The 27273-nt window shown below is 32.4% G+C and overlaps 1 protein-coding gene across 1 annotated transcript in view; it reads left to right on the top strand.

Annotated features, from left to right (window-relative positions):
• Nucleotides 1–27273, top strand: part of LRP1B (LDL receptor related protein 1B) — a 2378573-nt gene that overhangs the window by 774017 nt on the left and 1577283 nt on the right. Inside the window, exon 3 of the mRNA XM_031963676.1 lies at nt 23542–23679. Coding sequence (XP_031819536.1) covers nt 23542–23679 — 138 coding nt within the window. The remainder of the gene's footprint in view (nt 1–23541; nt 23680–27273) is intronic.

Here is a 27273-nt window from a genome sequence, read left to right as displayed (position 1 = left end):
TGATTGTAATTGTAAAATAATATTACCTCATATTAATATAGTGCATTATTGTTTAAAAAGTGTTTTTATATGCTTCATCTTATTTAATTTTTACAGTAGTGCTGTGAGAAAAATAGTAAACATTATCTATTGATGTCTCTATATGATGTAAGAAAAGTTCAAGTGACTTCACAGAATTACAAAATCTTAGTTAAATCCATACCTAAACAAGAATCCCCTGTAAAATGTACTCAACAATAGGTCATCCAACCTATGCTTAAAGATATTCAATGATAGGGTTTGGGAATTAGTCAGTGAATTTACTTTTGAATGACTATAATGATTAGTTTTTTTATTACGTAAAAATCAAATTTGGCCTTTGTAAATTCAGTCTAATGAGTCCATTCCCTGAAACTTCTCTGCAATTTTTTTGAAAGGCCAGATATGATATCTATTAGCTGTGTGTCTGTGAATGCAACCTAACCTTCTCAGCAGCAGATTTACAAAATTTCATAATTGGAAGGGACCTCAGAGGACATCAAGTCCAACCTATATTCCTCCCTTAAATTTTTCCTTTTTCACACTAAATATACTCAACATTTTTGCACAATATTCATACAGAATGACCTCAAGGCCCTTTATCATCTTATCTACTCCCACTAGACACTTTCAAATTTTACAAAGTCCTTTTAGTACCTTGGAACCCATGACTGAACACAATACTCCAGATGTAGTGTGATTAGTGTGGAGTATAGCAGAACTCTTGCTTTAATATTATACCTCTCTTAATTACTTTCTTGACTGTCTATTGACACTTCACTTATATTGATTTTATAAACCAATGTATCCTACACATGATTTTAAAGAGGACTACTATCTCTTTAGCTTGAATTTAATTCATTTCTTAAATACAATTCCAAGACTTTATATTTAACCATACTAAATGTCATTTGATTTAGCCCTATTCTGTCAAGATCTTTTGAAACTTGTCCAAGATCACACACTAGGAAAGAACTAGATTTTAGCAAAGTACTTAATGAAGTATGTCTTACTATTTGACTGGAAAAGATGTTCACTGGACGGTTTCATATCTATTTGACTAGTTGAACTCCTAAAGTACTTGATAATGTTTCAATGTGAAATGCATACATCCATTTATTCAACAAATACATATTATCTAGGTAATAAGCATATGCTAGATGCAAAGGAAACAAAAATAAAATAGAACGATCCCTACATTTGAGGAGCTTTTATTCTTTTAAAAGGAAGCAACATGCATTGAAATGTTAAATAAATAATTTTAGAAGAAACACTAGAAATTGGAAGGGATCAGAATAAGCTTCCTGTAAAAGGCATCAATTGTTTTGAGTTTTTAAGAAAGCTAGGTATTCTAAGAGAAAGAGGTAAGTAGGGATGCCTCTATAGAAGCACACCAAAGGGAGAAGAAATGGAAAGTAGGGAAAATGACAAGAACACCAGTTTGGCTGTTTTACAGAATGTGAACATCATAGATGATTATGTGAAAAATGCATAATAATCTTGGAAAAGCATGCCTGATTTAGATGGTTGAAGCATTTTAAAAGGCAAACTGAGGATTTCATGTTTTAGAGGAAGAATCATTGGCATTTCTTGAGCAGGAATCAGAGTAATGATTTTCAAATATAGTTTATGGATTTGTACATTAGATGTGGAGAATAGATTTGAGAGAAAAAGACTGGATGAAGAGAGACCAATTCAGAGGCTGTAACAACTATCTAAGAAAGTGCTGATGAAATCTGGACATAAGGTGGTATTTGTATAAGTAAAGAAAGGGGACAATTTTGAGAAATATTAAGGGAGTACAATTGATAAGAATGGCAACGTATTCAGAGATGTGAAGTTAAGAAGAGTGAAGAATCAAAAATGCTTTCAAGGATTAAATCTGGTTGATGGGAAAGATGATAGAGTCCTCAAAAGAAATAGTTAAGTTCAGAGGATGTAAGAATTTGAGGTGAGAGAAACAGAATGATTTGTGTTTGGACTGTTAAATTTTGAGATGCATATGGAAGCTTTCTAACAGGTTCAAAATAAAATATTGGAGCTTACAAAAAAAGATTGTTGATACACACACACACACGCACACACACATATAGAAAGAGACAGAGACAGAGAGAGAGAGAACAGAGAAAGAGAACAGAGAGAGAGACTTGCATGCATGTATATTTTAAATATTCATAAACATTTATATACAGCCATATATACATGCAGACATTTATATACAAACAAATCTATATATTGATATCTATCTAACGATATGCTATAAGTGCATGTGAATGTGTGTGTGTGTGTGTGTGTGTGTGTGTGTGAATATGAAAGTCCTCTGAACAGAGATGGTAGTAGTTAACATCTTGTGAGTCTATGAGTCAATGTTTCAGTATAGCAACTGAAGCAAATATGGTACAGTTTTCAAAAGAGATCATAGAGATATGGCACTGACATTTTCCATATTTTTTATTAGCACTTCAAACCTGAAGATGATTTCACCTGGTACAGAATTGGGAAGAAAGGGTTGAGATTATAAGCACTGAATCAATCTCCATAGTTGACAACAATATTCCTAAAATACAGATCTCACTACATAATTCTTTTACTAAAGAAAGAAATCAAGGGTTCCCTGTTGTCTCCAGGATTAAATGAAAATGTTTGTGTTTGACATTTAAATTTCTTCACAACCTGATGACAATCTCTGCTTCTAGACTTGGTGTGCATTACTCCTCTTCATAATTTCAATTTATTTAAACAAACAGATTTTCTAGTTGTTGCTCACATGACTACTCCCTTTTCTGTGCCTTTGCACAGATTGTCTCCTATGCCTAAAATTTATTTTTTTCTCACACTGCCTCTTGAAATTTCTTGTGTCCTTTAAAGCTTAGCTCAAGCCAACATCCATCTTCAAAACTTTTCTGATCTTCTATTTCCCACTTCTGTTTTCTTCTCCTATAAAATTACTTCGTATTTGTTTTAGAAATAGAAGGTGTGTGTTGTTTTCCCAAATCATTTATTTATTTATTTATTTTTCTGAGGCAATTGGGGTTGAGTGACTTGCCCAAGGTCATACATCTAAGAAGTGTTAAGTGTCTAGGAAGTGTAATGTCTGAGTTCATATTTGAACTCAGGTCCTCCTGACTTCAGGGCTGGTGCTTGTGCACTGCACCATCTAGCTGCCCCCTTGATTAATTTTCTTGAGGGAAGAATCTATTTCATTATTGTCTTTGTATAAGCTATACAAGCTTATACATCTTACTTGAGCTATTAAAGGTGTTTAATAAATACTTTTTAATTGATGAATGACACAAATTATATATGTGAGGTGTATATGCAAGTGATGTGTGTTTGGGGGGGGTAGAGGATTGTTGCTAGCACACTGGATAACAAATGTAGGTACTTTAAAAATCCAAATAAGATGTACTTAATAAGATAAAATTTAATTATGGTAAATGTTATATTATACTTAGAATAAAAAAATAGTTTCACAGTGGGGGAAGTATAGTTATAAAAGAGCTTGAAAAGAACAAAGCCCCGAGCTTTACTTAAATACAAATTAAATATGAATTACCAGTGTGAAGTATCATTCAGCCATTCAAATAGGAATAAATTCATCTGTATTTCATTTAAATCATTTGCTAAGATCTGGATATTTTTAATAGTGTGTGTCCTTGGACAAGTTCCAAAATATCTTGACATCAAATTATATTTAATATGAATAAATATAAAATCTTCCTGCTATAACCATAAACAAAAAACATCCTCTTATAATATGATCTCAGGATACATTAATAGAGATGCAATCACAAGGAAGGAGAAGCTGACAATCCTTTATTCTACTTAATGAAACTATATCTAGAAAATTTTGTTCATTTCTAGTTATCATGATTTAAGAAGAAAATTGTAAGAGATCACAACTAGAATAGTAAAAGTCAATTCTAAACATTCTTCAGCACTTTACTAGAAAGAAATAGAAAAAAGAATCCAAGGAAGACATGATATTTTGAAGAACTGTTATGTAGAAAAAGGATTGGATAAATTCTGTTTGCCTGAGGGACAGAACTAATAACAATGAGAGGGAGTTACAAAAAGGCAAATATATGCTTAATGAACCAAATTTTCACAAGATTAAGTGTCCAAAAGTGGAATAGACTTAGGGAATAATACAATCTTTACTGGATATCTCCAGACAAAAGCTAGATGATCACTTGTCAAGTATGCTATATTAAGTAATATTAAATGTGGATTCCCTTTGGCTATGGATAGTGCTAGATGGATACTTTTCAGCTGAAATTCTGGTAGTGGAACCAAGACTGCACTCAGGCCTTCTCCTTCCATTCAGTCCAATTTTCACTCATACATCATATTAGGTTTTGTGTTTGCCAAATACATAATCCGAAATCCAAAAAAATGGATTCATGATAGAGTATAAAGATTTGCTTTCTAAAAATCAATTATAATAATATTTTAGGGGAAAAAAAGAAATATAACATCTTCAAAATAATTTTTAAGAAAAAAAAGATTGTACTAATTCACTTTAACACACTTTTTTTTTTTTTTTTTTTTTAGTTTAACAGTGGCTTAATTGTTTAGGAAAATTCAAAAAATGACAATCAGCACTGTTAAAAGAAGGGGAACCAAGGAATCATTTAAGGCATTGTAACAAATTATGGTAATGCACTAAACAGTCCCCTACTGCACTGAAAGTCTTGACACAACTTCTCAGAAGAATCCAACTTATTCTTTTTAATGTTAGCACACTTATCTTAGACTTAGCTTGTGGTTAATGTTTTATCTATTGTATATGTACATAAGTACTGATTCACCCTTAGTATTCACCCTTATATAAATATATGTGTAATATGATTTGTAAGTTAATTTTTTTAAGTTATGAATATTTTCAGAAGTATGTTTGTAAATATTTAACATCCAGCTCACAAGGGGGATATGAATGTATTATTAACATTTTATCTACCACTTTCTTCAGTCCAGGCAATCAATAAAACAATAAATTAAGCCATGTTAAGGATTTGATGATTTTTCAAGGAATAAATGCTCACACTGAAAATATAGTAACAATCTATCAAGTGCGGTTCAAGCTAATTTTGGCACATTTCTGGATATGTCTTTTGACTTTTGTTAAAATTGTCATATATGTAAAAATGTTCAATCAGAGTTAAGGAAGCAAATCTGCACATCCATTGAACAAATATAAGATAATTGTATAATAATATAATAAGATCAGTATGATAACTCTGACTTCATTGACACTATACTTAATGGTACTTAGTGTACCAATCCCTATGGTATTGATACAACCAAAGAAGATGCAATGAATTTGATTTGTTTTGATTAGTCAAATCCATTACCAGAATGCACCACTGACTTGAATGAACCATAAAATAATGCCTTCGTTGTCTAGAATTATATGATCTGTGACCAAAAAGGAAATGAATGTATGGTCTCACAACCTAAATTGTTCAGATTGAGTGCTTTGATTATTATATAGTTCTCCATATTTGCTATGTGCAGTGAAAGGTAATGGTAGTTTTAATAATGGTGGCAGTGGTGAGTCAATCAATAATTTATTAAGCACCTATTTTGCATCAGACACTTTACTAAACATTGAAGATACAAAAAAAGAAAAGAAAAAAAAAGAGGAAAAAAAGCAGTCCCACTGTCAATGAGATTATAATCCTAACACATATATAGTTTTATTGTTAACGAAAGCATGTTACATTTATTATCTTATGTGTAGACATTATGCTTTTGTTTTTAAGTCTCTTCTCTAAGGCCTTATGAATGTAGAATAACTTGGATTCAATGACAAAAGGTAATTGGGTTTATTTTTTATTACCTTTCTTAGAGATCTGAATTTAGTTGATATTTTTAAAATGGCTAAAAGGAGTTAAGCACTGCAAATAAGAAGCAAAGTCAGCTGTCATACAATAACTGTCACACAATTCTGTCATTCTCTCTGTGTTCAATAGTGATCAATTTGATGCACTTGAAGTTCATTTTTTGTATCCTTATGAATAAGTTTTCTTCAAAAAAGTGCTATTTATTCACCATTTAGGGAATGTTTTTTTCCACTGTCTGATTTATTTCTCCTTGAGCCCCATTCTTATTCCTACCAGAACCTGGACCAACACTTTTTCCTCTGATATCTGTGAACTGCACTGAGAACAGTCACAGAATAATAAGTATTGTCATTAAGAAAGTACATCAGTTAAAGATATGGAAGACTTACTCTTTATGGAAACTATCCAATATGATTTTTTTTTCTTTTAAAAAATTATAAGTGATAGCATAAAAAAATCACTGTGGCCTTTCTTGAATACTATTCTCATCAGGAATGGGCTAAAAAGGGAAACAGTACATTTATATTTAGAAAGGTATAAAAGTTTTCTAAATTCAGAAAGAAATAAGAGGGTAGCCAGATAAAGAGGGGGGAAGATAAGGGAAGGATTGTTAGAGGGAATCGTATTCACATCAGATCAGGATTAAAGACAGAACAACCTAAAAGGTGATTGTAATCTCAAGAATACTGTTTGAAAGTGGAATGCTACTGTGTCATGATTTGAAGTTGTCTTGTACACTTTGGCTCTAAGATATCTGCTTTAGGAATATTGTATTTTAACTTTAGATTATTTTAATTTATAATTTACACTCACTACAAAAGAATGCTGGTTTTATTGATGGTTTTATTGACTCAGTTTATGATCAGGCTGCTGCCTCTGGAAGGAAGATGCCTATCCCTAACTCCAAGTAACTTCTAAATTAAAATAAGTATATCAGTAGGTATCCTGGAACTGAACCATTAGCATATTAGTAGTTTCCATAAAATTAACATATCAGAAATTTTAAGCCATAGAAATTAGAATCCTAAAACAATAACAATAATTGAAACAACACCCCCAAAATTATCATTACACTGTTTCCTATGGAAACTTCTATGGAAGTTTTTCTTAACTTCTATGGAAATTTTCTATTGAAATTTAACCTGCTAGTCAATAAATAATAATAAAATCTTTGCTCATAATTAGGAGATTATCTAAATCTGCAAATTCTTTTGAGACACTTTGCAACACTAGGCTCAAACTTCAATATTTTGGGGTATTCAATTTCTAAATCTCAACAAAACATACATTTGGAAGGGAATAAAATCTTCTAAGTTTAAAAAGGAATAAGAGAGTAAAGGAATAGAATAGGAGGTGTAAAAGAGTTTGTAGATTAGTGGGGATGGATTTAGGGTGAAGGAAGATGAAAGAGAGATATTAAGAGGAGTATAGTTTAAATAATAGGAGGGTGAGATAGCCAGTAGAAGTAAAGCAAAAGAGTCAGAAGACATAGGAAACAAAAGATGCACCCAAACTCAATAAAAAAGATCATGAGGAAGATTTGTAAAGTTAAAGAAAAGCAGGGGTAGTAATCATGACTCCAGATAAATTTAAAGCTAAAACAGATCTACTCAAAAGAGAAAAAATAAGGAAACTACATTATATGACAGCCATATAAATCAATATAGTTTTAGATTATTTGAAATAGTTAGACAATATAAGGTTTGAATATTGTTTAGGTGTAGGAAAGAATGAGTTGGTGGCTTTAGAAAAATATTGAGAGACTTGAACTTATGAAAGAAGATGTTATTCACCTTCAGAGAAACAGAGGACAAAGAAGTATAGTATAGTCTTAAGTAAATGGATATGTACATATATATATATGTTATAATTATAGATATCTATGTATATTATATGTGTGTGTATATGTGTGTTGTGAGCTTAATTGTATTATTACGGAGAAGAGTAAAAATAAAAAGTGCACAGCAGAAAACAAAAGAATCTATATGAAAGAAAATAAAAGATAGACAACACAAGGTATAGTATTTATTATATAGGCTTCCTTGAAATGGACATTTATTGCTTTATATTTTGAATCCTCTCATATGTGTTGTGTTCACATGGCAATGCTTTTTTTTTCTTTTTCTCTTTTTATCTAAATTTTTAAATTAATTAAATCAATTTAATTAATTAATAAATATAAACAAAGTAATCCAATATAATCATAGTCCATATTTATCATCATCAATAGCATACTTTTCAATACTAATATCAATTAAATGCCATGGAGAATTTGTTCTCAGCACTTTTTTATCTTGAATATTCTGGGATTAGAGGGAAAGCTGTTCTACACATATTATTATAAATATAGTAAGTGTTGTTACATGTAAGCACTTGTACAATCGCATCATTTCTAAATTTAATTTTGTGGCATTGTCTTTTCTTCAAATATAAATTGGCTTTACAGAAAAAACACAGTTTTAATGGAAGCTTTCTAATAAAGACTATTAACTATAAGTTCCCAGACCAATCTCTTCAACAATAATCTCATTTGTATGCTAATCAGTTTTCTTAATCCATTGTTTATTTGTTTCTCCAAACAACCTCAAACTCTATTGAAAATGTAATGTTCTAATTTCAAGTCTGCATTTATCTTGTCTTAAATCTCCTCCTCTCAATCAACCAAATGAATGATTAACTTTTCAATGAAAAACTGAATGAGTAATTCCCATTAAACAAATCTTCCTTTGATAAAGAAGCACAGAAATGTAAAGATAAACATGCACCTGTTTTTCATTTCCCAATATCTTATATAACAATATCTTATATAACACAAGACTACATACCTAGGATGGATAGAATATTCAGTAAGGAAAATGACTTAAAATGGAATGTAAACCAAAAGTAAGACATTCAACCCATTTAGAATTTAGTACTTAAAATTCTTAAATGTGTAGTTCAACTTTGAATGAGTTTCCTGATAGTGACTCTCTTCTTGCCCCTACTACAAAACTTGATACAGCCTCTCCTTCCAACCATCTACAATTGTAGCGGTGGGGAATAGTAATAATTCAGAAATTTAGTGTCCTTTGTTTTCTTACAACCACAAATATTTACCTTCAAGTTTTGCTTTTAATTTGCTTTTTTCAATTACCAATAATATATTATGGAACAGTTCTTTGGATACTTTTGATACATTGGTCTTTAGGTTAACAGAGCAAGTCTGTGCAAATTTACCCCTTGGGGTTCTCAGGCCCTCAGGGATGTTAGAAATTGATACCATTCCCCAGGGACTCTTAGAGCCTTCTGAGAATTTCTTAAAAATACTTTTTCAACAATGAGTAAGAGCATCACCTTCTGCAGACTCCCAGCTGTCCCATTCTTTGGATGCCACCTTTGGTTACATCTTTGGAATCTCCCTTTGAGGCAGGAGGACTCTTTCCCCTGGGTATCTCTCTCTCTCATGTGCTATTTGACTAACAGTCTGCAGGCTCTCAGTCTCACTTGTCTTTGGAAGGCACTGCTGTCTTTTAATTAAGCAGGCTATTTCACATGCCCTGAACTCTAGAAGCTCTCCCAGTAACTGGTTATGTTAACAATGGGAAAGTAACTAAGGAAAGAACTGGTTAGTCCAAAGGGGAAAAAACGACAATGGCTTGAAATGAGATGAGGAATTGAACTTTTATTTTTGTTATATCATTGGCTGTAAGCATTTAATCTCACTCTCAATCTGTAAATGTCTTTATAATCTCGCTTTCATAATCCATAAATGAGATAAATCTCAGCCTATTGACTTATGAGGAAGAGGGAAAACTAAAGACCTAATACTGTCATTTTAGCAGCTTCTTATCTGTAATTTAATGAGAGAATTCTGCTTTTATTCCTTTATTAAATGCATATGTAGTGAATACCATCTATTCAGAGTTCTGTCAGAAGGGGAAAAAAAAAAAACATTATTGACAGCTACATTTGGAAAGAGAGGCAAATTCTTTAACCTAGAGGCAAGCCATATATCTAGGCACTGAAGTCACCTAAACCTGGCCAGAAATATTTCACATACTAGTTTGCTACTATACTTGAAATTTTCACTCATAGTCATTCTGTTGAGTTGCATTTTTTTTCCAGAAAGCCTTCATTAAAATGTAAACATATTATCTGGCAGGAATGACTTATTAGCCAATTGATTATTACTCTTGTATTAGCAGAAATTTAGTTTGTTTTCAAAATTGTTTTATGGGGATTAGGGAAACCAAAAGGATTCTGGATAAAATAAATTTAAGATGAAGGACTGCTATAGGAAAGCCAAGACATGGAGTGTTGTTTTAATGGAAACTCAGAAAAATTTGGTATGCCAATTATACAAAATAAAATACTGCACATGATTTTGGAAAGATTTACATGAATTGTTGCTTAGTGAAACAAGTAGAAGCAGGAATAAATTGTACACAATAACAGCAAGAATGTGCAATGATCAACTGTGAAAGAGTTGGTTCTATTCAGTAGTTCAAAGCAATCCAAAGAGACTTTGGACAGAGAATGTCATCTGAATTCAGAAAAAAGAATTAAGGAGACTGAATGTAAATCTACAATGTGATATTCACTTCTTTTTTCATTTTTTAAAATCCCTCACATGTTTTTTTCCCTTTTGCTCTGATTTTTCTCTCCCAACATGATTCAAAAAAGTAATATGTATTAAAAATAAATAAATTTACTAGAAAAAAAGAAAGCATAGCCCAAACATGGCAAGTAAACAAACTAACTGTACTGAAAGGAGATGATACAATTTGAAGCCTTTTGAGATTTCATTCTTATCTGAAGATGTAGATTGTACTAAATGTTGACTGTACTACTCAAATGGGAAAGGTGGTAGAAATAAGTCATGTCTGCTGGATCCCTGGGCAGTATTAGAAGACCACTGCTGTCTTAGAAAGAATAGGCTCCACCCTCTCCCTTATCCAGTTAATTATTAGTGAATTTTTATGAGGTTTTTATTTGAATCTAGCAGTCAGGCACAAAAGTATTGAGGCAAAAAGGACCCCATAAATTTCTTGTAAGAACCTGAACTTAGATGCCTAAAGTGATGTGTGGTCATGGAGTGACCTTGACTATTTCTGTTGTTCTGCTTACTTGCGCATTACACCTGTAAGATTCTTCTACAGATAAAATCAGTAATTCTCTGAAAATACTGGCCTTCGAAGGTCTCCTTAAGCCCATTCCCACCATTGTATGCATCCTGCTATTGCTTTAGGCTGTAAAAAACATATTTTTCTTGTATAACTGCTTCCTGGTGATAAAAAAAATACCTAACTCTATTCTTTTTGCTTCTGTTATCACCTGCTTGCTTTGCTTGTTACAATCCTATATTGTTGGAAAACACAGGAGCTGTTGGAAATACATGGGAGCCACCTGACATTGGCTGCTGGAGATCCAACCCAGGCCTGCAGAATGGATCTTCTCTTGTGAAAGGATGATATGAGGAAACTGAGAGGCAGTTGGTGTTCTCTGACCTCTCTGACTGAGAGGCTGTTATGTTGTCTGGCCTCTTTCCTCTTCTCTTGTCTCCAATTTATCTCATTCACAGTCTGCAACACCTGTGTCCACCAACAACCTGCAACTCCTTCAGATGTTATGATCCACAGCTGTGGAGGCTTTGGAAGAACTGACCTGTTCCTTAACAATTCCCTGTTTTTTGTTATTTGCTATTATTTTCCCCCCACAGCATGGTCTACACACTGAGGAATGCAAGCATCACTATCACTTCTGGATGGTTGTAGCAGGTGTTCATCTTATCGTGGAGGCAAACTTTCAAATAGAGAAGAGGACTACAGTCAGAATAGGCATTTAAGTCTCTTAGTCTCCTGGCTTGGCCCTTTGATGTGTTGGCCCATTTAATTACCCCGACTAAAGGACATCTTACTGGGGCTCTACTTCCTTTCCTTCCCCATGTGTTACCAAAGGAACTCTGGAAGGATCCTTCTCACCAACAACTGTTTTTTCTTGTAATTCTTATACTTCTTACACCCCACACCATATGAACTCTTTGCCTCAATTCCTCTGCACTGAGTGCTTTGGACAATAATCCTATTCACTCAATTAGCTTATTAAATTCTCCATTGAAAAATTAAACCAGTCTCTACTTGCCTCAGTTTCCCTGGTATTACAAAAGGAATGGAGTAATGAGCCTGGACTTGGGATCTCATGTTGATTAATGCTAATAAAAAAGGGAGGAAACTAGAAATTATTACTGGCTGAAGCTAGAAACTTGGTGGTCTATTCTGCCAGGGTAACTTCCTGTTTTCTAACCTTCCCTTTGGGTTTATTTAATAATTGGGATAGGGTGGCTACTACTAAGGTGATTACAAATGTCACTTAGGAAAGACTCAGATTGAATCATGAGGCCAATAGAACAGAGTGCAGACATTTTTAAATGAGAGAGGGAAGAGAATTTTGTGAAACAATAAACACTTCAGGGATTTTCCACTGATTTGGATCTTACAAACCACTGTTACCCCCGTTAGTGTTAGTAATTCAGTTGACTCTACTACTCACTTAATGGTGCAGAGAATCACACACCTAGGGAGAGTAACAATTTATGCAGTGTAGTAAAGAATGTTGATTTAATTTGCTTTCTCCCCTATGTGCCTCATAAGGAAAGTATAGGAGAGCAAAGCATTCCTTCAGCCTGGCAAAAGTCTTATTTGTAAGACTATTAATTAATGATTTTAATACATTGTCTTGGTCTACAGGAAGCAGAATACTTCTCTCTCATGTTTTCTTTGAATATTGAATCCTATATTTATGCAATTTCATTATTAAAGAAGGTTCTGAAAACACCTGAATTTGTTATATTAAATTGCCCACAGTCAATTATACAGATAAAAATCACTTGATAATAAAGTTTGCAATGAAACTAGTCTTTTTTGATTCATTTTTTTTTCAAAAAAGCAATTCAGAACAGTTTAACAACAAAATCACAACTAATTTGTTTGTTTTACTGGTTCTACTGAATATGAATTTACAAAAAAATAACTATAGTGGTTAGAGGATTTCTTTCCCATTATATCCTTATCAAAAGATGCTCAGAATGTGTCAAGTTTGTTAAAGGGGCTTCACAAGGAATTTAAATTTAACCCAAGGAATTTCTCTATAGTCATACTTCTTCAGAATAAGGATTTTAAAAACAGAATAGCTTATTAAAATTTCAAAATTACCTTCCCTGAAGGTCTTTAAAAATAATACAGATGCCCAGAATGTTTGAGCACAATATATAAGTGCAGTATCTTCTCTCCCAATTCTTGGATTTTCCTAAACATTTATTTCAAATATATAGGAATGAAATCAAGCAGTAAATAGATTCTCTGAGGGAATTCTTTTATTCTATAAAGAAGTAAGTAATACAAGGTTAGTGCATTTGTGCCTTTTGAAGTTGTTACTTTACATTTTTTATTTTTAAATATTATAAAATATGGTATTTTTGTTGGACTAGGAAACAAACTTTTATGATTGCAATGATGTGGAAAATTCAAAATGTGGAAATTATCTGAAATATATAGTCTGAGAGAGTTGTATAGGTATACTGAGAAGTTAAATTTCTTGTACAGGGTTATATAACTGGTATGATTCAAAGGCAAGACTTGAACCCAGATTTTGACTCAAGAGTTACCTTTGCATTCACTATGTTTCATTGATTTTTAAAGACACTTTATTATCTGGTATTGATACACACTAGTTGTATTAGAAACTGAAATTCATCAATCTATTTCTCATTTTTTCTATATAACTCCTTATTTTATATTTAAAGTCTTTTTCTATTTAGTAGGAAAATTTCAGCTGCAAATATATGGTGAAAATAAAGATAGGGTGTGATCTCTAAGGTAGTACATTTCTAGGAATACTTTTCCATCTTGTTAGGTTACTTGAGCATGACACCAAACTTTAAAAATATTATTAAATGTCTCCATAGTAGAACATACCAATGTATCAATTCTATTTAATGACTCAAAGAGATACATAATAACTATTGCCTATTTTCATTTTTTACCTTTATTAATCATGAAGCAGAAAAAGATGTGAGATATAACCATGTATAAGATGTGGCGCTTTTTGAAAAAAAGCTAAATCAATCATTGCAGGTACTAGATTCATATCCTGGATTTTCTGCTTATTTTCTAGATTAACTAGTCAGCTAGGACCTTATTTTTATTTGTAAAATTAAAAGGTTTGACCTTCAAGATTCATTCTAGATATTATTCTATGATCCTTTTGTGCCCACGTTTATAACTGATAGCCTTCTCTTTTGAAACCATCTATGCCACAGATGTCAAACTCACCCCCATTTGCAAAATGCCCAAGTGGCCTTAACTAGATTAAAATGTAATCTGGAATGTTTATAAAACACAGTGCAACATAGATAACATTATTTTGTGGTTTTTCAAATCAATATGTGGTATATGAAGATCCAATTTTATTTGAATTTAATCACTGGCCTTTATAACCACCTCTCTTTTTTTTTTTCTTTCCTAAGAGAGAATCTTGCCTCAAAGCCATCCCTGATATGCTTATTCCCCAATTCCATGTTTCATACATCATCCCTATCCTTTCTTCCTTTGCTCCATTTTCTGAAAAATAGGTGCCCCTCTTCCTTGTCAATAACACATAAGAGATTTGTGCATATAATTCCATTCTCAACTGTCTTCTTTATGAGTAAATGTTTTGTCCCTCCTGTTTCTCTCCTTAATTGTCAACTTTTACTTATCTTCTTATTCCTTCTCTGATACCTATAAGCATACTCAAAACGCCCTCAACATTAAAAAAATAACAAGAAGAAAAGCAGCACAACACCTTTCACTGGATATCCCCTCAAAGGAGTACTTTTTTTTTTTAATTTAATAGCCTTTTATTTACAGGATATATGCATGGGTAACTTTACAGCATTAACAATTGCCAAACCTCTTGTTCCAATTTTTCACCTCTTACCCCCCACCCCCTCCCCCAGATGGCAGGATGACCAGTAGATGTTAAGTACATTAAAATATATATTAGATACACAATAAGTATACATGACCAAAACGTTATTTTGCTGTACAAAAAGAATCAGACTCTGAAATATTGTACAATTAGCTTGTGAAGGAAATAAAAAATGCAGGTGGGCATAAATATAGGGATTGGGAATTCAATGTAATGGTTTTTAGTCATCTCCCAGAGTTCTTTCTCTGGGCATAGCTAGTTCAGTTCATTACTGCTCCATTGGAAATGATTTGGTTGATCTCGTTGCTGAGGATGGCCAGGTCTATCAGAACTGGCCATCATATAGTATTGTTGTTGAAGTATATAATGATCTCCTGGTCCTGCTCATTTCACTCAGCATCAGTTCGTGTAAGTCTCTCCAGGCCTTCAAAGGAGTACTTTTGATCTCTTCTCCCTTTTATAGCCAAACTCCTAGGAGAAAAATGTCATCTAAACCAGTTGCTTCCACTTTCTTATCTCTGACTGAATTCTCAAACTCTTACATAAGGCTTGCTACAATATCTCTCAAATGAACTTCTTGTTTCCTGTTCACCAGTGACATCTTTATCAATAGATGTAATGACTCTTTCTGAGTTTTCATACCATTTTTGCATGTGTGGCATTTGACATTGGTGACAACTCTTTTCTAGGTATTTATTCATTATTCAGAATTTTTTTTTTGTCATGAAACATTGTTGTGCTTCTTTTCTTAGCTGACTGATATATCTTGCTAAGCTCCACAGAATCGGTGTCCATATTTTGCTTTCCATGAATACTTTTATCTTATGGTTTTTCTTTAAGTCTCTCCTCTTCTACCTGTGTACTCTGCTCTGGTGATCCCATCCTCTCCCAGGAACTTAGTTGTAGAATCAAATCTTATGACAATTGTGTACCTCTGACCACTGAGCAGACTTTTCTATCTGGGTATCCCACAGATGTATCAAACTTGATGTGTTTAAAATATAACTCCTATCATTTCCTCCCCATTTTTCATAACATCCATTTTTCGTGAGGAAACTACCAGTCTTCTAGTTATCCAGGATCAAGAACTGGATTATCCCAACTTTAGCTTGTCATTTAACTTCTCATATTCATTCATTTACCAATCTGTCATTTCTTCTTCCTCGGTATCTATGGCATCAAGTTCTTCTCTACTCATACTACAATCATTTTAGTTTAAGCCCCTTAACATCATTTTCCTGGCCTTCTAATAAGTTTTCTTACACATTTTCCCCCCTCTCCCTCCAGGTAAATTGGCCTAGTAATTGCCCCCAAAAATATTCTTTCTTATTTTTCTTTCTTTGAATGAACAGGTTTTTCCTACCAAGAGTGTTTTGTTTTTTTTTTTTTTTTTAATCTCATCCTCACCTATTAAAATCCAGATTCCTTTAAGTCTCAGCTCAAGATCTCTATTTTGCATCATCACTCTATGAGGCCTTCAGGAACTAGCTGATTCAAGCATCTTGTCCTTTTTACCTTTTTACCATCAGGATAATTAGGGCAGAGATTATCTGGTGGTCTAGAAAACCTGAGTTTCCATCCCAAAGAAGTCAACCTATTCAACTTTGGAATTGTCCTAGAACAAATCTACCATAGATTGAACAAGTCTAGACTTATCCAACTTTATCTATCTAATCCATATTATATGATAGTATAAGACTATGACATATAGTCATCTTACAATTTGTTTTGTTGTCTTAATTATTTTTCTCTTTTTGCTTCTTGTTCTATAATTGATAATTTAATGAATCAACATTATCATTGCTACTGTGAAGGGCATGACTATTTACAGCTTTATTATTCCACTTTGCACAACTTTTTTTTTTCCTGAAAGAATTAAAAGTGAGGATAACAACAACGATGATGATGATGATGATAATCTAAATAGCTAAACTATCACTTCATAGCTACCATTCCTTATTCCCTCATACCTAGCCATGTTAGCCCTGTTTTTCTAGTAGCTATATTTTACTTTGCTGTACTCTTTTCTTATGAGCTCTGAACTCCCTATTCTATAGTTATTGACCTGTCTTTCATGTTAGAACTATGGCCTCTTTCTTGAAATTAATTTATATAGAATATAAATTTAATCTTCTACCTACATACTATTTCTCCCTAAAAAAATAATAATTACTGAGATCAGTAATTATTTATTTTGTCTTTGAATCCTTAATGACTAGCACAATGAATTGCATATAGTAGAAGTTTCATAAATGCTTATTGGATTCATTGATTTTTTAAAAATATTTTACATTTATTTGTCTAAGGGCAAATGGTACCTTCCTTTGAGAATATAAATTTCTTTAAGAACAGGAGTCTCTCACTTTTGTTTTTATAGGCCTTGTGCTTAGGATAACAGCCAGCTCATAAGCAGATACTTAGCAAATGTTTTTTGATCAATTGAATTCAATTAAATAAAAGTTGATATTTATACAATAATTTAAATTGTATAAAGTACTTTGTATGTATTAGTTTATTTGATCCTCCTGGCAATACTGTAAAGAAGGTACTAAAGATACCAATCTCATGGAAGCTGAAAATTCCAATTTTGAAGAACTTATACAGGTATAAAAAGTCAAAGGTGGAATATGAATTTACATTTCCAGATTAGAATGTAGTAGGCTAACATGCTGTTCTATCTTGTCAATTTTTATACTTTCCAAAGAGGAAAAGCTTTATTTGATCTTATTAATATTGCTCCCAAAATAAAGTGAATGTATGGTAAAGTAAAATGTATGTTTAAAACAACAATATAGAGTAAGGCTTGCAGTTTTAGTAAGGTTACTCTAGAAATTTTAAAATGTAGTTTAGTTTTGATGAGAATAATTAATTTACTTTTTTTTTTTAATATGCTGAGGCAATTGGAGTTAAGTGACTATCCCAGGTTCACACAGTCAGGAAAAGTTAAGTGTCTGATTTGAATTCAAGGCTGGTTCTACATATACTACACCATCTAGCTGCCCCAAATAATGAACTTTCTAGATTAATTTTGGGAAGTTAAAGCACAAGGTATAATTTTAAAAACCCTTTCATTGAATTTTAGAAACATAAGGATTGGCCATTTAAAAAGTGAATAAATTGGATCAGTGAATTAAAATTTCAAGAGCTAAAAGTTGTTATAGAAACCTGCCTTTATCTTTATTCAGATAGCTCTTAGCAGGTGAAGGTTTCCCTTAAAGCAAGGTTTTTGAGGATGACAAGCTCTATAAATATAGAAAACCCTCAATCCTACCAATACATAAACGTTATATTTTAAATAATGCAACCTGGTAGATACTTTTAAATCACTTCTCCTTAACACAACAGAATTTCTTGTTTTATGTTAGATTAAATTGATATTTACATTTTGTTTGAATCAATAACAATTACTTAGCAAATATATATTAAATATCTCATATTCACAGCATTGTATTATTAGTTTTAAGAAATTCTTCAAAACATTACCTTCAAAATATTTGCAATTTTTGGAAGAGACAGGACAACATCTAAGGATGTATGGAAAAATAAAAAAGCAATATATAATTAAGGGGAAATATATAATACATGCAGTAACTGCAATAGGAAATCAAAGAATGAAAAGATAAATTAAGGCAGGTACATTCAAAAAAGTCATTGTTGAGGGGGATTTCAACTGGGTCTTGAAAAGTGGGCAGGATTTAGCTATAGAGTGATGTAAAAGCAATTACTGACTTCCATTAGGGGTTATAGTGTAATAGGTAAGATGAGCACATTAAGACTCGGTCTAGTGAAAGAAAAATCTGACTTTAGAGAAGGATTACTGTTGTGGAATTGTAGATAGCAATGCTGGACAAGTCAATTGAGGGTAGACTTAACAAAGTGATTTATAGAACCTTCTGCTTTGTAAGAGGTGGGTGAAATGATTTCTGTGGAAATGGCTTATTGACCCATAGTAAGGTGTGGATTCAGGGTTAACTATTTGCTATAGAAATTAAGTCTGTTGATTGCAAAAGTTTACTTTATGTTTACTGTATGTATGAATATAGTACAAATCTATGAGAGACAGATAGACTGACAGACAAACAGACAGAGAAAATAAGAGAGAGACAGAGAGAGAGAGATCGAGAGAGAGAGATCTACTACTTAAAAGGAACCTTTAATTGTGTTCTATTTGGGAGATCTGAAAAAATGTTTCTTCACTTTATATATGTCAAGATGAAAGACTTGCTTAGGTAGAGTTTATCCTTCTAACCAGGATTCAGAGGCAGAATGGAATAGTTGAGCAGATAGAGAACCCACATGGGAGTCAGGAAGACCTTGGTTCAACACTGATGAATACTGGTTGTATGCTTAAGCAAATTTCAGAAATTCTCAGTGATCCAGACAACTTTTTAGGGCTATAAATTTCTAAGGCTACAAAAAGGTGGCAATCTGCTTTGGTAAAAGGAGTTTCCTCATCTAGCAATTCTCTATATTCAGAAAACTAGAGGTCTAACTTGTATTTTCATGCCATTCCACCTATACTATCACTTTCATGTGACTAAAAAAGAAAACAAGGCAGCCTCATTCTGGGGAATTTCAACAATTTTTCCTATCAATGCATAGGATGAAAAGAAGATACAATATTCAAAGAAACATATACCTTTTTACTGAACAACTGGGGCTCAACTACCAAAAAGGAATGGGAAGATGGAAAGAGTGCTGGACATAATGAGAACATCTGAATTTCGACCCTGATTCTAAAATTTATTAGTTGTATGGCCATGGGCAAAAATCTTGACTTCATTAAATTCATAGTTTTAGAACTGTTTCATGCTTGGGAAACTAGAGATCATCCAGTAGAACTTTGTCACTTAACAGGAAACCATTGAATCCTAGTAGATGAAATGACTTGCCTAATGTCTCACAACTGGGTAAGTAGGATAAAGGTTACTTGGATCCATGTGAAACATTCTTTCAAATAGAGAAGACTATCTTTATGATCCTAACTACCTTTATTATGAAATTGGGACAATAACAGAGATCCAATTTGAGAAGTGCATTTTGTATACTATAAAGCAGGAAGTTAAATAGAAACTATCATTGACATTATTGTTATAATGAAAATAATAACTAACATTAATATAGTACTCTAAGGTTTCCAAAGCACTGTGCATTATTAGTATTATTATTTGCAAGACAAACAAATAACAGACCAGATAATTTCCATGATGCTGAGCAGAAATTTAAAGTAGCAAGTCATTCTTGCTCTTCAATTCTACAAATTTTCAGAGATTTTTTTTAAAATAGTGATTGTGCTAGCATTCTAATTTTCTCATAGGGCTGTACAATTCTGTTGACAATCCAGGAGAGACAATCTAGTCTTTTATGAAAGAAATTATGATGAATCTTGCATTCATTCTTCTTTTTCATTCCTAATACATGGATTTAAGGACCTTTCACTCCCCTGACATCATTATATTTTCTTTTTTCCTTGTCTTTTAGGTTTAAAAAGAACCCAATACTCTTATCCACTCTCCTTTACTAAATGAAACAGTTTTCTGGTTCCCCCACTCCCGTTTGATAATTAAATCACTCACTGATTTTCCAGCTATTCATTCATACTGCACTTCCAGGCATGCTTATCCCCTACCTGACACTTTTCACAGTTAAGATTCAATCTTCTATTTGTGCCAAGTCATCTATTACCAGATCTTGCTTTTCCCAGAACCACTAGGTCATTTTTTAGTGATTAAAGCAGGAGGTAAAACCTTTCTAGTTTATGAATGACATTGTCTCTTATGGGACACTATTGTTATACTTTATAACATGAATTTCAGGAACCAAAATATGAATGCCCTAAATATTAACTTGCCATTCATGTGGACTTTATATTTTCTTTTAACTTTAAGTGAACATTGGACAATCAATTAAGCTGGAGATTGTTGTATTGTAATTGCTGCCCCTAGCAAGCTAATAGCGCTCCTAAATTAAACAGTTAATTTAAAATATAATCAAAAGACTGTGTAACTGGAAAATCTCAGTAAAAAGCATTTTTTTTTAAATTATGGAGATAAGAAAAATTGACTGAAATTGTGCTACTTGTATTCTAATTATATATTTTAAAGATAACATTTATGGGTTTTATATTTTATTAAAATATTCACATTAGAGGTGCAGTATATACCAAGTCTGATTCACAATGCATATTTTTACAGTAATGTGAGTTATACATTTGGGAAGACAGGTGTTTGACAAAATTAATAGCCGGTGTATAGCAGTAATTGTATAAATATACATGAACACACACAGAGAAATCTCTCTGCAATATCACAGCAACTAGTGAGACCATAGAGGAGAAAATATTGATGAACTGCTGGAAATGTACAGGGTCAAGTGATTGCTACTCTTGCATCTAATACAATTATATCAATCACAATCTACTAATAAATTTAATCTTCATACTCATAATCTAAATCCACTTAGAATAAGGAATTTGTTTGACTAATGATCTGCTTTTAGTTACTTCATGGCATTTACAATGGAAAGGCATCTTGGAGTCTATGCTGTCTAGCATATACCTGCTAAACAAAATCTGATTATTATGCTTGATAAGATATAAAAATATGAAGAAACTAACATCTCTCAAGTCATGAGTGCTATTCTCGAACAACTTTAATGGTTGGGAAAAAATTTCCTTTTATTAATCCTGAATTTTCTTCTTGTAACTGATTGCTTCTGGAATGCCAGATAGCATTTTTTGTGCCTTTTAGTGCCAAACAGAACAAGTATAGTTCTTCGACTATGTGACAACATTTGTGACATGAAAGAAAAATGGGGAAAAGGTAGACATGTATGTTTTTAAACATCTTGGAATATAATCTTTTTTCATATTGACACATCAATATTTTTCTTACCTTTCATATACCTTAAGATCACAACATCCCCCACTCCCAGCAAAGTTTTAATTTCTCTAGTCAAATGCTTCCATTTCCTCAACTAATATTTGTATGCCATGGTCTCTTTGTAGTTATATTCTTTCTAACTTATGAATGTCTTAAACTGTGACACCTCAAATTCAACACAATACCATGGCTATGGTTCTATAAGAACTATGCAGAAATACCATTTCCTTATAATTCCTAACTATTATGCCTCTCAGTTGGACAAAGATCACATAAACTTTTTGGATGCAATAATTATCACTTTTCCTGATGATACTGAGCTTACAGTTCACTTAAACTCCCAGATCTTTGTTTTCACATAAATTACTGTATTAAACAAATAAAAAAAAAATAAAAACCCTCTCCCATCATGTACTTTTGAAAATTTGTCATTCTTTTTGCTTCCCTAACTTACCTGCTTTGATTTTCAATTTTCTCCTCTTTTAGTGCTATTCTAGGAATTCCCTGTTCAGTATTTCACCTTTGCCTTGTTCTTGGTATGGCATAAGGGAATAGACTTTTTCAAGGATATTTTAATGTCCCCTAGAGATAATAAGCTTAAAGAGAATGAAAGAGAAGAGATTCATTCTCTCTGCATATATCTGGGAAGGTAGAATACTGAAATGGGGATAATGTTTCCCTAAAGTTTCTTCATTTGACTGATCCTGCTCCAATTCAGAGTTAATAGCTTTGTCAGCATGGTAGTGTATTAATATATTTGTTAGGGTGCTATTCAACTTTAAGAACAAAGTGGAAAATTTGGTTGTGGGTCTATCAGAGACCTGTATTTAAAGTTCTGAGAATATAATTTTGGAAAATGATACAAGTAAGATTTTTTTATTGTAAGGAAAGAGAGCAATATCTAAAATATTAATATTTTAAAATATAGCTAATCACCATCTCAAAGCAAAAAAAAACAATTGGAAGAAGGAACAACTTGGTTTAGACATAAAAGAAAATTTAATTAAAGATTTGATAAAACAATGTGTTAGGGAAATGCCTTAAAAATCTCTCATGATGCATGATTTTTATTATTTCATTTATACATGAAATTGATGCTTTTTTCTATACAGTGGATTAGATTCTCTTAAGAGCTAGAAACATGACAGATTCTTATGAAGATAATTTTCCATCTTTCTCTAATTTTTCATTATTGTTATGAATTAATACAACTTTATTATGTTTTTGTAATTTATTTTTTGGGGATGTGTGACTTTATTTTTATTGGAAATTTCTAGCATGAAAGCTTCCTCCTCTGAGATGAATTAACAACTCCTTTTTAATTTATAGTTTTAGATATTTGTCTTGTTTCATTAAGTTAATATGTGACGTGGTCATGGTTAATTAGTATGTGTTACAGATAGAACTTGTACCAAGATTTTCCTGATACCTATTGTCATATTAATGGTCAGCTAAGTGGTACAGTAAATAGAGTGCCCAGCATGAAGTCAGATCTGGCCTCAGATATTTATTAGTTGTAGGACCCTGCACAAGTCACTTAACCCTATTTATCTCAATTCCTCATATGTTAAATTAACTGGAGAAGTTAATGACAAATAACTCCAGTATTTTTTTCCAACATCCCCAAGAAATTCAGACATGGATGAAATGATTGAACACATTACTTTCTCTCCTGTACAAGAAAGATTGTGTTTTTCAGACATTCTGTAGAACTTAAACTATTAAAGTTATTTATGATTATTTTTACTATTACAACTTATTATCTCTATTCCTGTGCTCAAAAAAAATTAATTTTGAAAGAAAATTCAAGCTCACATATATTACTCTATCCTTTTGTTTGTTTGTTTCAGGTCCTGAGGAAATAGAATTCAAGTGTCCCTTGAATCATATCGCTTGCCTTGGAACAAACACATGTATTTATTTATCCCAACTGTGCAATGGTGTACTTGATTGTTCAGATGGCTATGATGAAGGAGTCCATTGTTGGGGTAAGTTCATTGCTGAACAAAACAGCGAAATCTTAAGCTTCCAGAGTTGACTATGACTTTTATCAAAGTAAACCTCTATCCTGCCTGTTCTTATAATTTTAAGTATATCAGTTAATGAAAAAAGGTGAATATTATTGCTGCAGACATTTAATATACATTTCAAAGAGGCAACTATTATGTGTTGTTGAAAAAATAAGTAAAACAAAAACATTCATTCTTTGAAGTCAAAGTGGATAACAATTTCTCATTTTATATGAAAGAGCACGTTTGAAAAAAAAGACAGATGAGGAGTTGTTTTTGTCACCAAAGATCAATATCACATGGTATGACACATGTGTTTCCTCTGAACTCTAGTTTAAACAAAGTCAGAAAATTTTAGGTAAAACTGGGAATCGAATATTTCAGTTAAAACTTAGTAATGCAAATCCTTCCCTTTGGTGATGTTTTTATGAAGGTTTTCTACTAGCTACTCTGTAACATAGTTGGTTAGGCTTATTTGAATTTAGTTAAACATTTAGTTCATTCTATAAGGACAGAATGAAAGGTCAAGAAAACTCTTTAATGTCTCAGAATATAGTGTAAAGACACATCAGGGTCTGAAGTCAGATGACCTTCCATCTTAGCTACTTGGAACCTCTGTGATATTACTTACCCACTTAACCTTTCTGGGCCTTAGTTTCTTCTTATGAAGAGTGAAAGAGATAGGGAAAAAATTAGTTTGGTCCCACAATTATTAAGTCCCTTCTATATTGTAAGCACCATGCTAGATACTGGTGATACAAAATAAAATCCAAATATTTCTATTCTCAATGCTACTTTCCATTAGGATGACCTACTTAGATGATACTTGTGGTCATTTATATAGTCTGAATTTATGATCCTAAGATAATTTGGGGAATAAATATATCCTAATGGGGGAAGAATATGTTTTTTATCAGTTATTCCAAATAAATGTGTGGGTTGGACTATGGAATCTGAAATTTATGAGTTGATCAAGGCAAAAGTTAGGCAAATGGTAAGATTAGGGCATTAGTTAAAATCAGGAGAAAAGCAATTATCTTAAAACTACAAATTAGAACAAGAGTCAATTAAGAAAAGGTAATTGATACTGATTACCTCAAGTCAGATTAAGCTGTGAGAATCAAAAGAGATGATAAATTAAATTGGTAAGCAAATGCTAGAGTCAATGATCCAGGCAGCCAAACTTCAGTGACTCCATGGGAGGGTTGTGGTAACTATTGACTATGACCATAGATCATAATATTCATATCTTTAAGTCTTTTAGTCCAACTCCCTTATTTTTGCAGATAAGAAAACTAAGGCAAGAGACTTTGAATTACTCTTCCAAAGTTGAAGAGTTAATCAGTCAGTGTCTGAGCTAGGGTTCAAATCCAGATCTATTTATCTTCCCATTATAATAATTGCTATATAATGATAATTTTACTTTTATAGTATATCTACTTTTACCACTGTTTAACAAAGTGATATTTTATAAAGTATCTTGTAACTAAAAAGTATTTAGAGTTAATAGCTTGAGAATTCTATTCATTTCAGTGATAACTCAAAATTTTAAACAAATTTTGATCAACTATAAAAGATAAATAGATTTGTGTTACTAGTTTCTGCAGGACAATAATAGTCATGATTGCTGAAAATTCTCCAAAAGGTAATTATGCAAATTTAAATGATATTAAATGTATTAAAATTCTTTGGATTATACCAAAATATGTGCCAGGGTTGCCTAATAAAATTGGAGATTTATTTTAGAAATGAAATAATGTTATTAGACAAAGGAGTGGATTAACACAAATCTAAACTACTTCTATAGATTAAAATGGAATTGGTATGATTAATTTATGATTATGGCTTTTATATAGCAATATGTTTTGGGGATATAGCAGCTCTTTGAAATATATTCTTTAATTTGGTTTGAATGAAATGTTATGATCAGAATATAAAGAAAAGAGTCTTGGTCTTCATTTAAAAATTTTCAGCACACACTCCCTTTTTTATCTTCTGCAAATCATAACTCCTCTGAGCCTCAGTTTACTCAGCTGCAAAATGAATATATTAGATTAGATGACTTCTAATTTCTCTTCTGTCTTTAAATTTACATGATCTTGTTATCTATTTTTTTTTCCAGTTTTACAGTTCTGAACCTAAATTTGCCTATTCTAGTTTTCATGATATTGTCAAAGGAAAACTTTTGTATAATTAAGAAAATATTTATAGGTATTTTAAAATAATGCCTGAAAAATTGGAGCAACCAAGAACCATGATTATAATATTTAACAGCCTGCATGATTATCTAGTGAAATCATCTCAATTTACAGATAGGGAAATTGAGGTATACAGAATTTTTTTTAAGGTAATGTTCCTAAATTGCATGGACAATAAATAGAAAAGCTAAGCTTTCAAGAAAATTCCTCTAATTCCACACCCACTGCTCTATATTATGCTTATTCTATCACATAAGTGGTTTCTATCTGAAGGCCAAAAACTGCTTCTTCACCTGAGTAATACTTTATGATGAAGGGATATAAGGAAGATAAAATGCTATCAAACTAAGAGGTGAAAAGGTTTCCAAGTACTTGCAAAAAATCTCTCACTCTATAAGAGCAAACTGTACAACAGCTATTGACTGAAGTTTTGTAGGGGCATTCAAGGTTGGAAAAAATAGTACTATTCTTTGTTTATGATGAATGATGAGCAGACTTGATGTTGAGAAGGCATTAAATATCACTTGATGAGGTTAAGAAAAAAAAGGAATCAAATGAAACTCAGAATAGACATGTCTGAGATCACTTTCACATCTTTCTTATATAAAATGAAATTAATTCCTATAGAAAAAAGTGTCTTAAAGAGATTAACAGCAATGCTACTGAAAGAGAGGATAAGGGAGGTGTTTTATTGTAATTTTCTTTGGGAAACTAGACAATAGTCAAAGCTAAGTCCCAGATTCAGACTCGAGTTTATCTTTCTAAACAGTATGGGCATAATGCACTCAAATATTCTACAGTAACCAATCTGACAGGCAAAAATTCTGGTGGCCAGAAACTTTTTTCTTTCTTTTCTGCCTCCTTACCTATTTCCTCTCTTCTCTCCTTCCTCCTTCCCTTCTTCCTTCCCTCCTCCTTTCCTTCTCTCCTTCCTTTCCTCCTCCTTTCTTTTCCTCCTCCCTCCCTTCCTTCCTTCCTTCCTTCCTTCCTTCCTTCCTTCCTTCTTTCCTTCCTTCCTTCCTTCCTTCCTTCCTTCCTTCCTTCCTTCCTTCCTTCCTTCCTTCCTTCCCTTTTCTCTTCCTTCCTCCCTCCCTCCCTCCCTCTCTCCCTTTCTTTCTTTCTTTTTTTACATTCCTCTTTTATTTCTCTCTGTCTTTCTCTGTGCCTCCTTTTTCCCTTTCTATCTCTCTGTCTCTTTGTCTTTGTCTCCATCTTTCTTTTTTTTCTCTATGCTTTTGTGGTATCCTTAGGTATTTAGGATACTGTTCAGCACATAATTAGCACTAAATCAATTTTTGGTGCCTGCCTGCCTGCCTGCTGGCCTTGTGGACTCTTAGTTCTACTTTATTCATATTACCTGAAATTAATTTCTGGA

Source organism: Sarcophilus harrisii, chromosome 3 (assembly GCF_902635505.1).
Source record: "Sarcophilus harrisii chromosome 3, mSarHar1.11, whole genome shotgun sequence".
Lineage (NCBI taxonomy): Eukaryota > Metazoa > Chordata > Mammalia > Dasyuromorphia > Dasyuridae > Sarcophilus > Sarcophilus harrisii.
The sequence above is the reverse complement of the archived record's forward strand: the minus strand, read 5'-3'. Positions and strand labels throughout refer to the sequence as shown.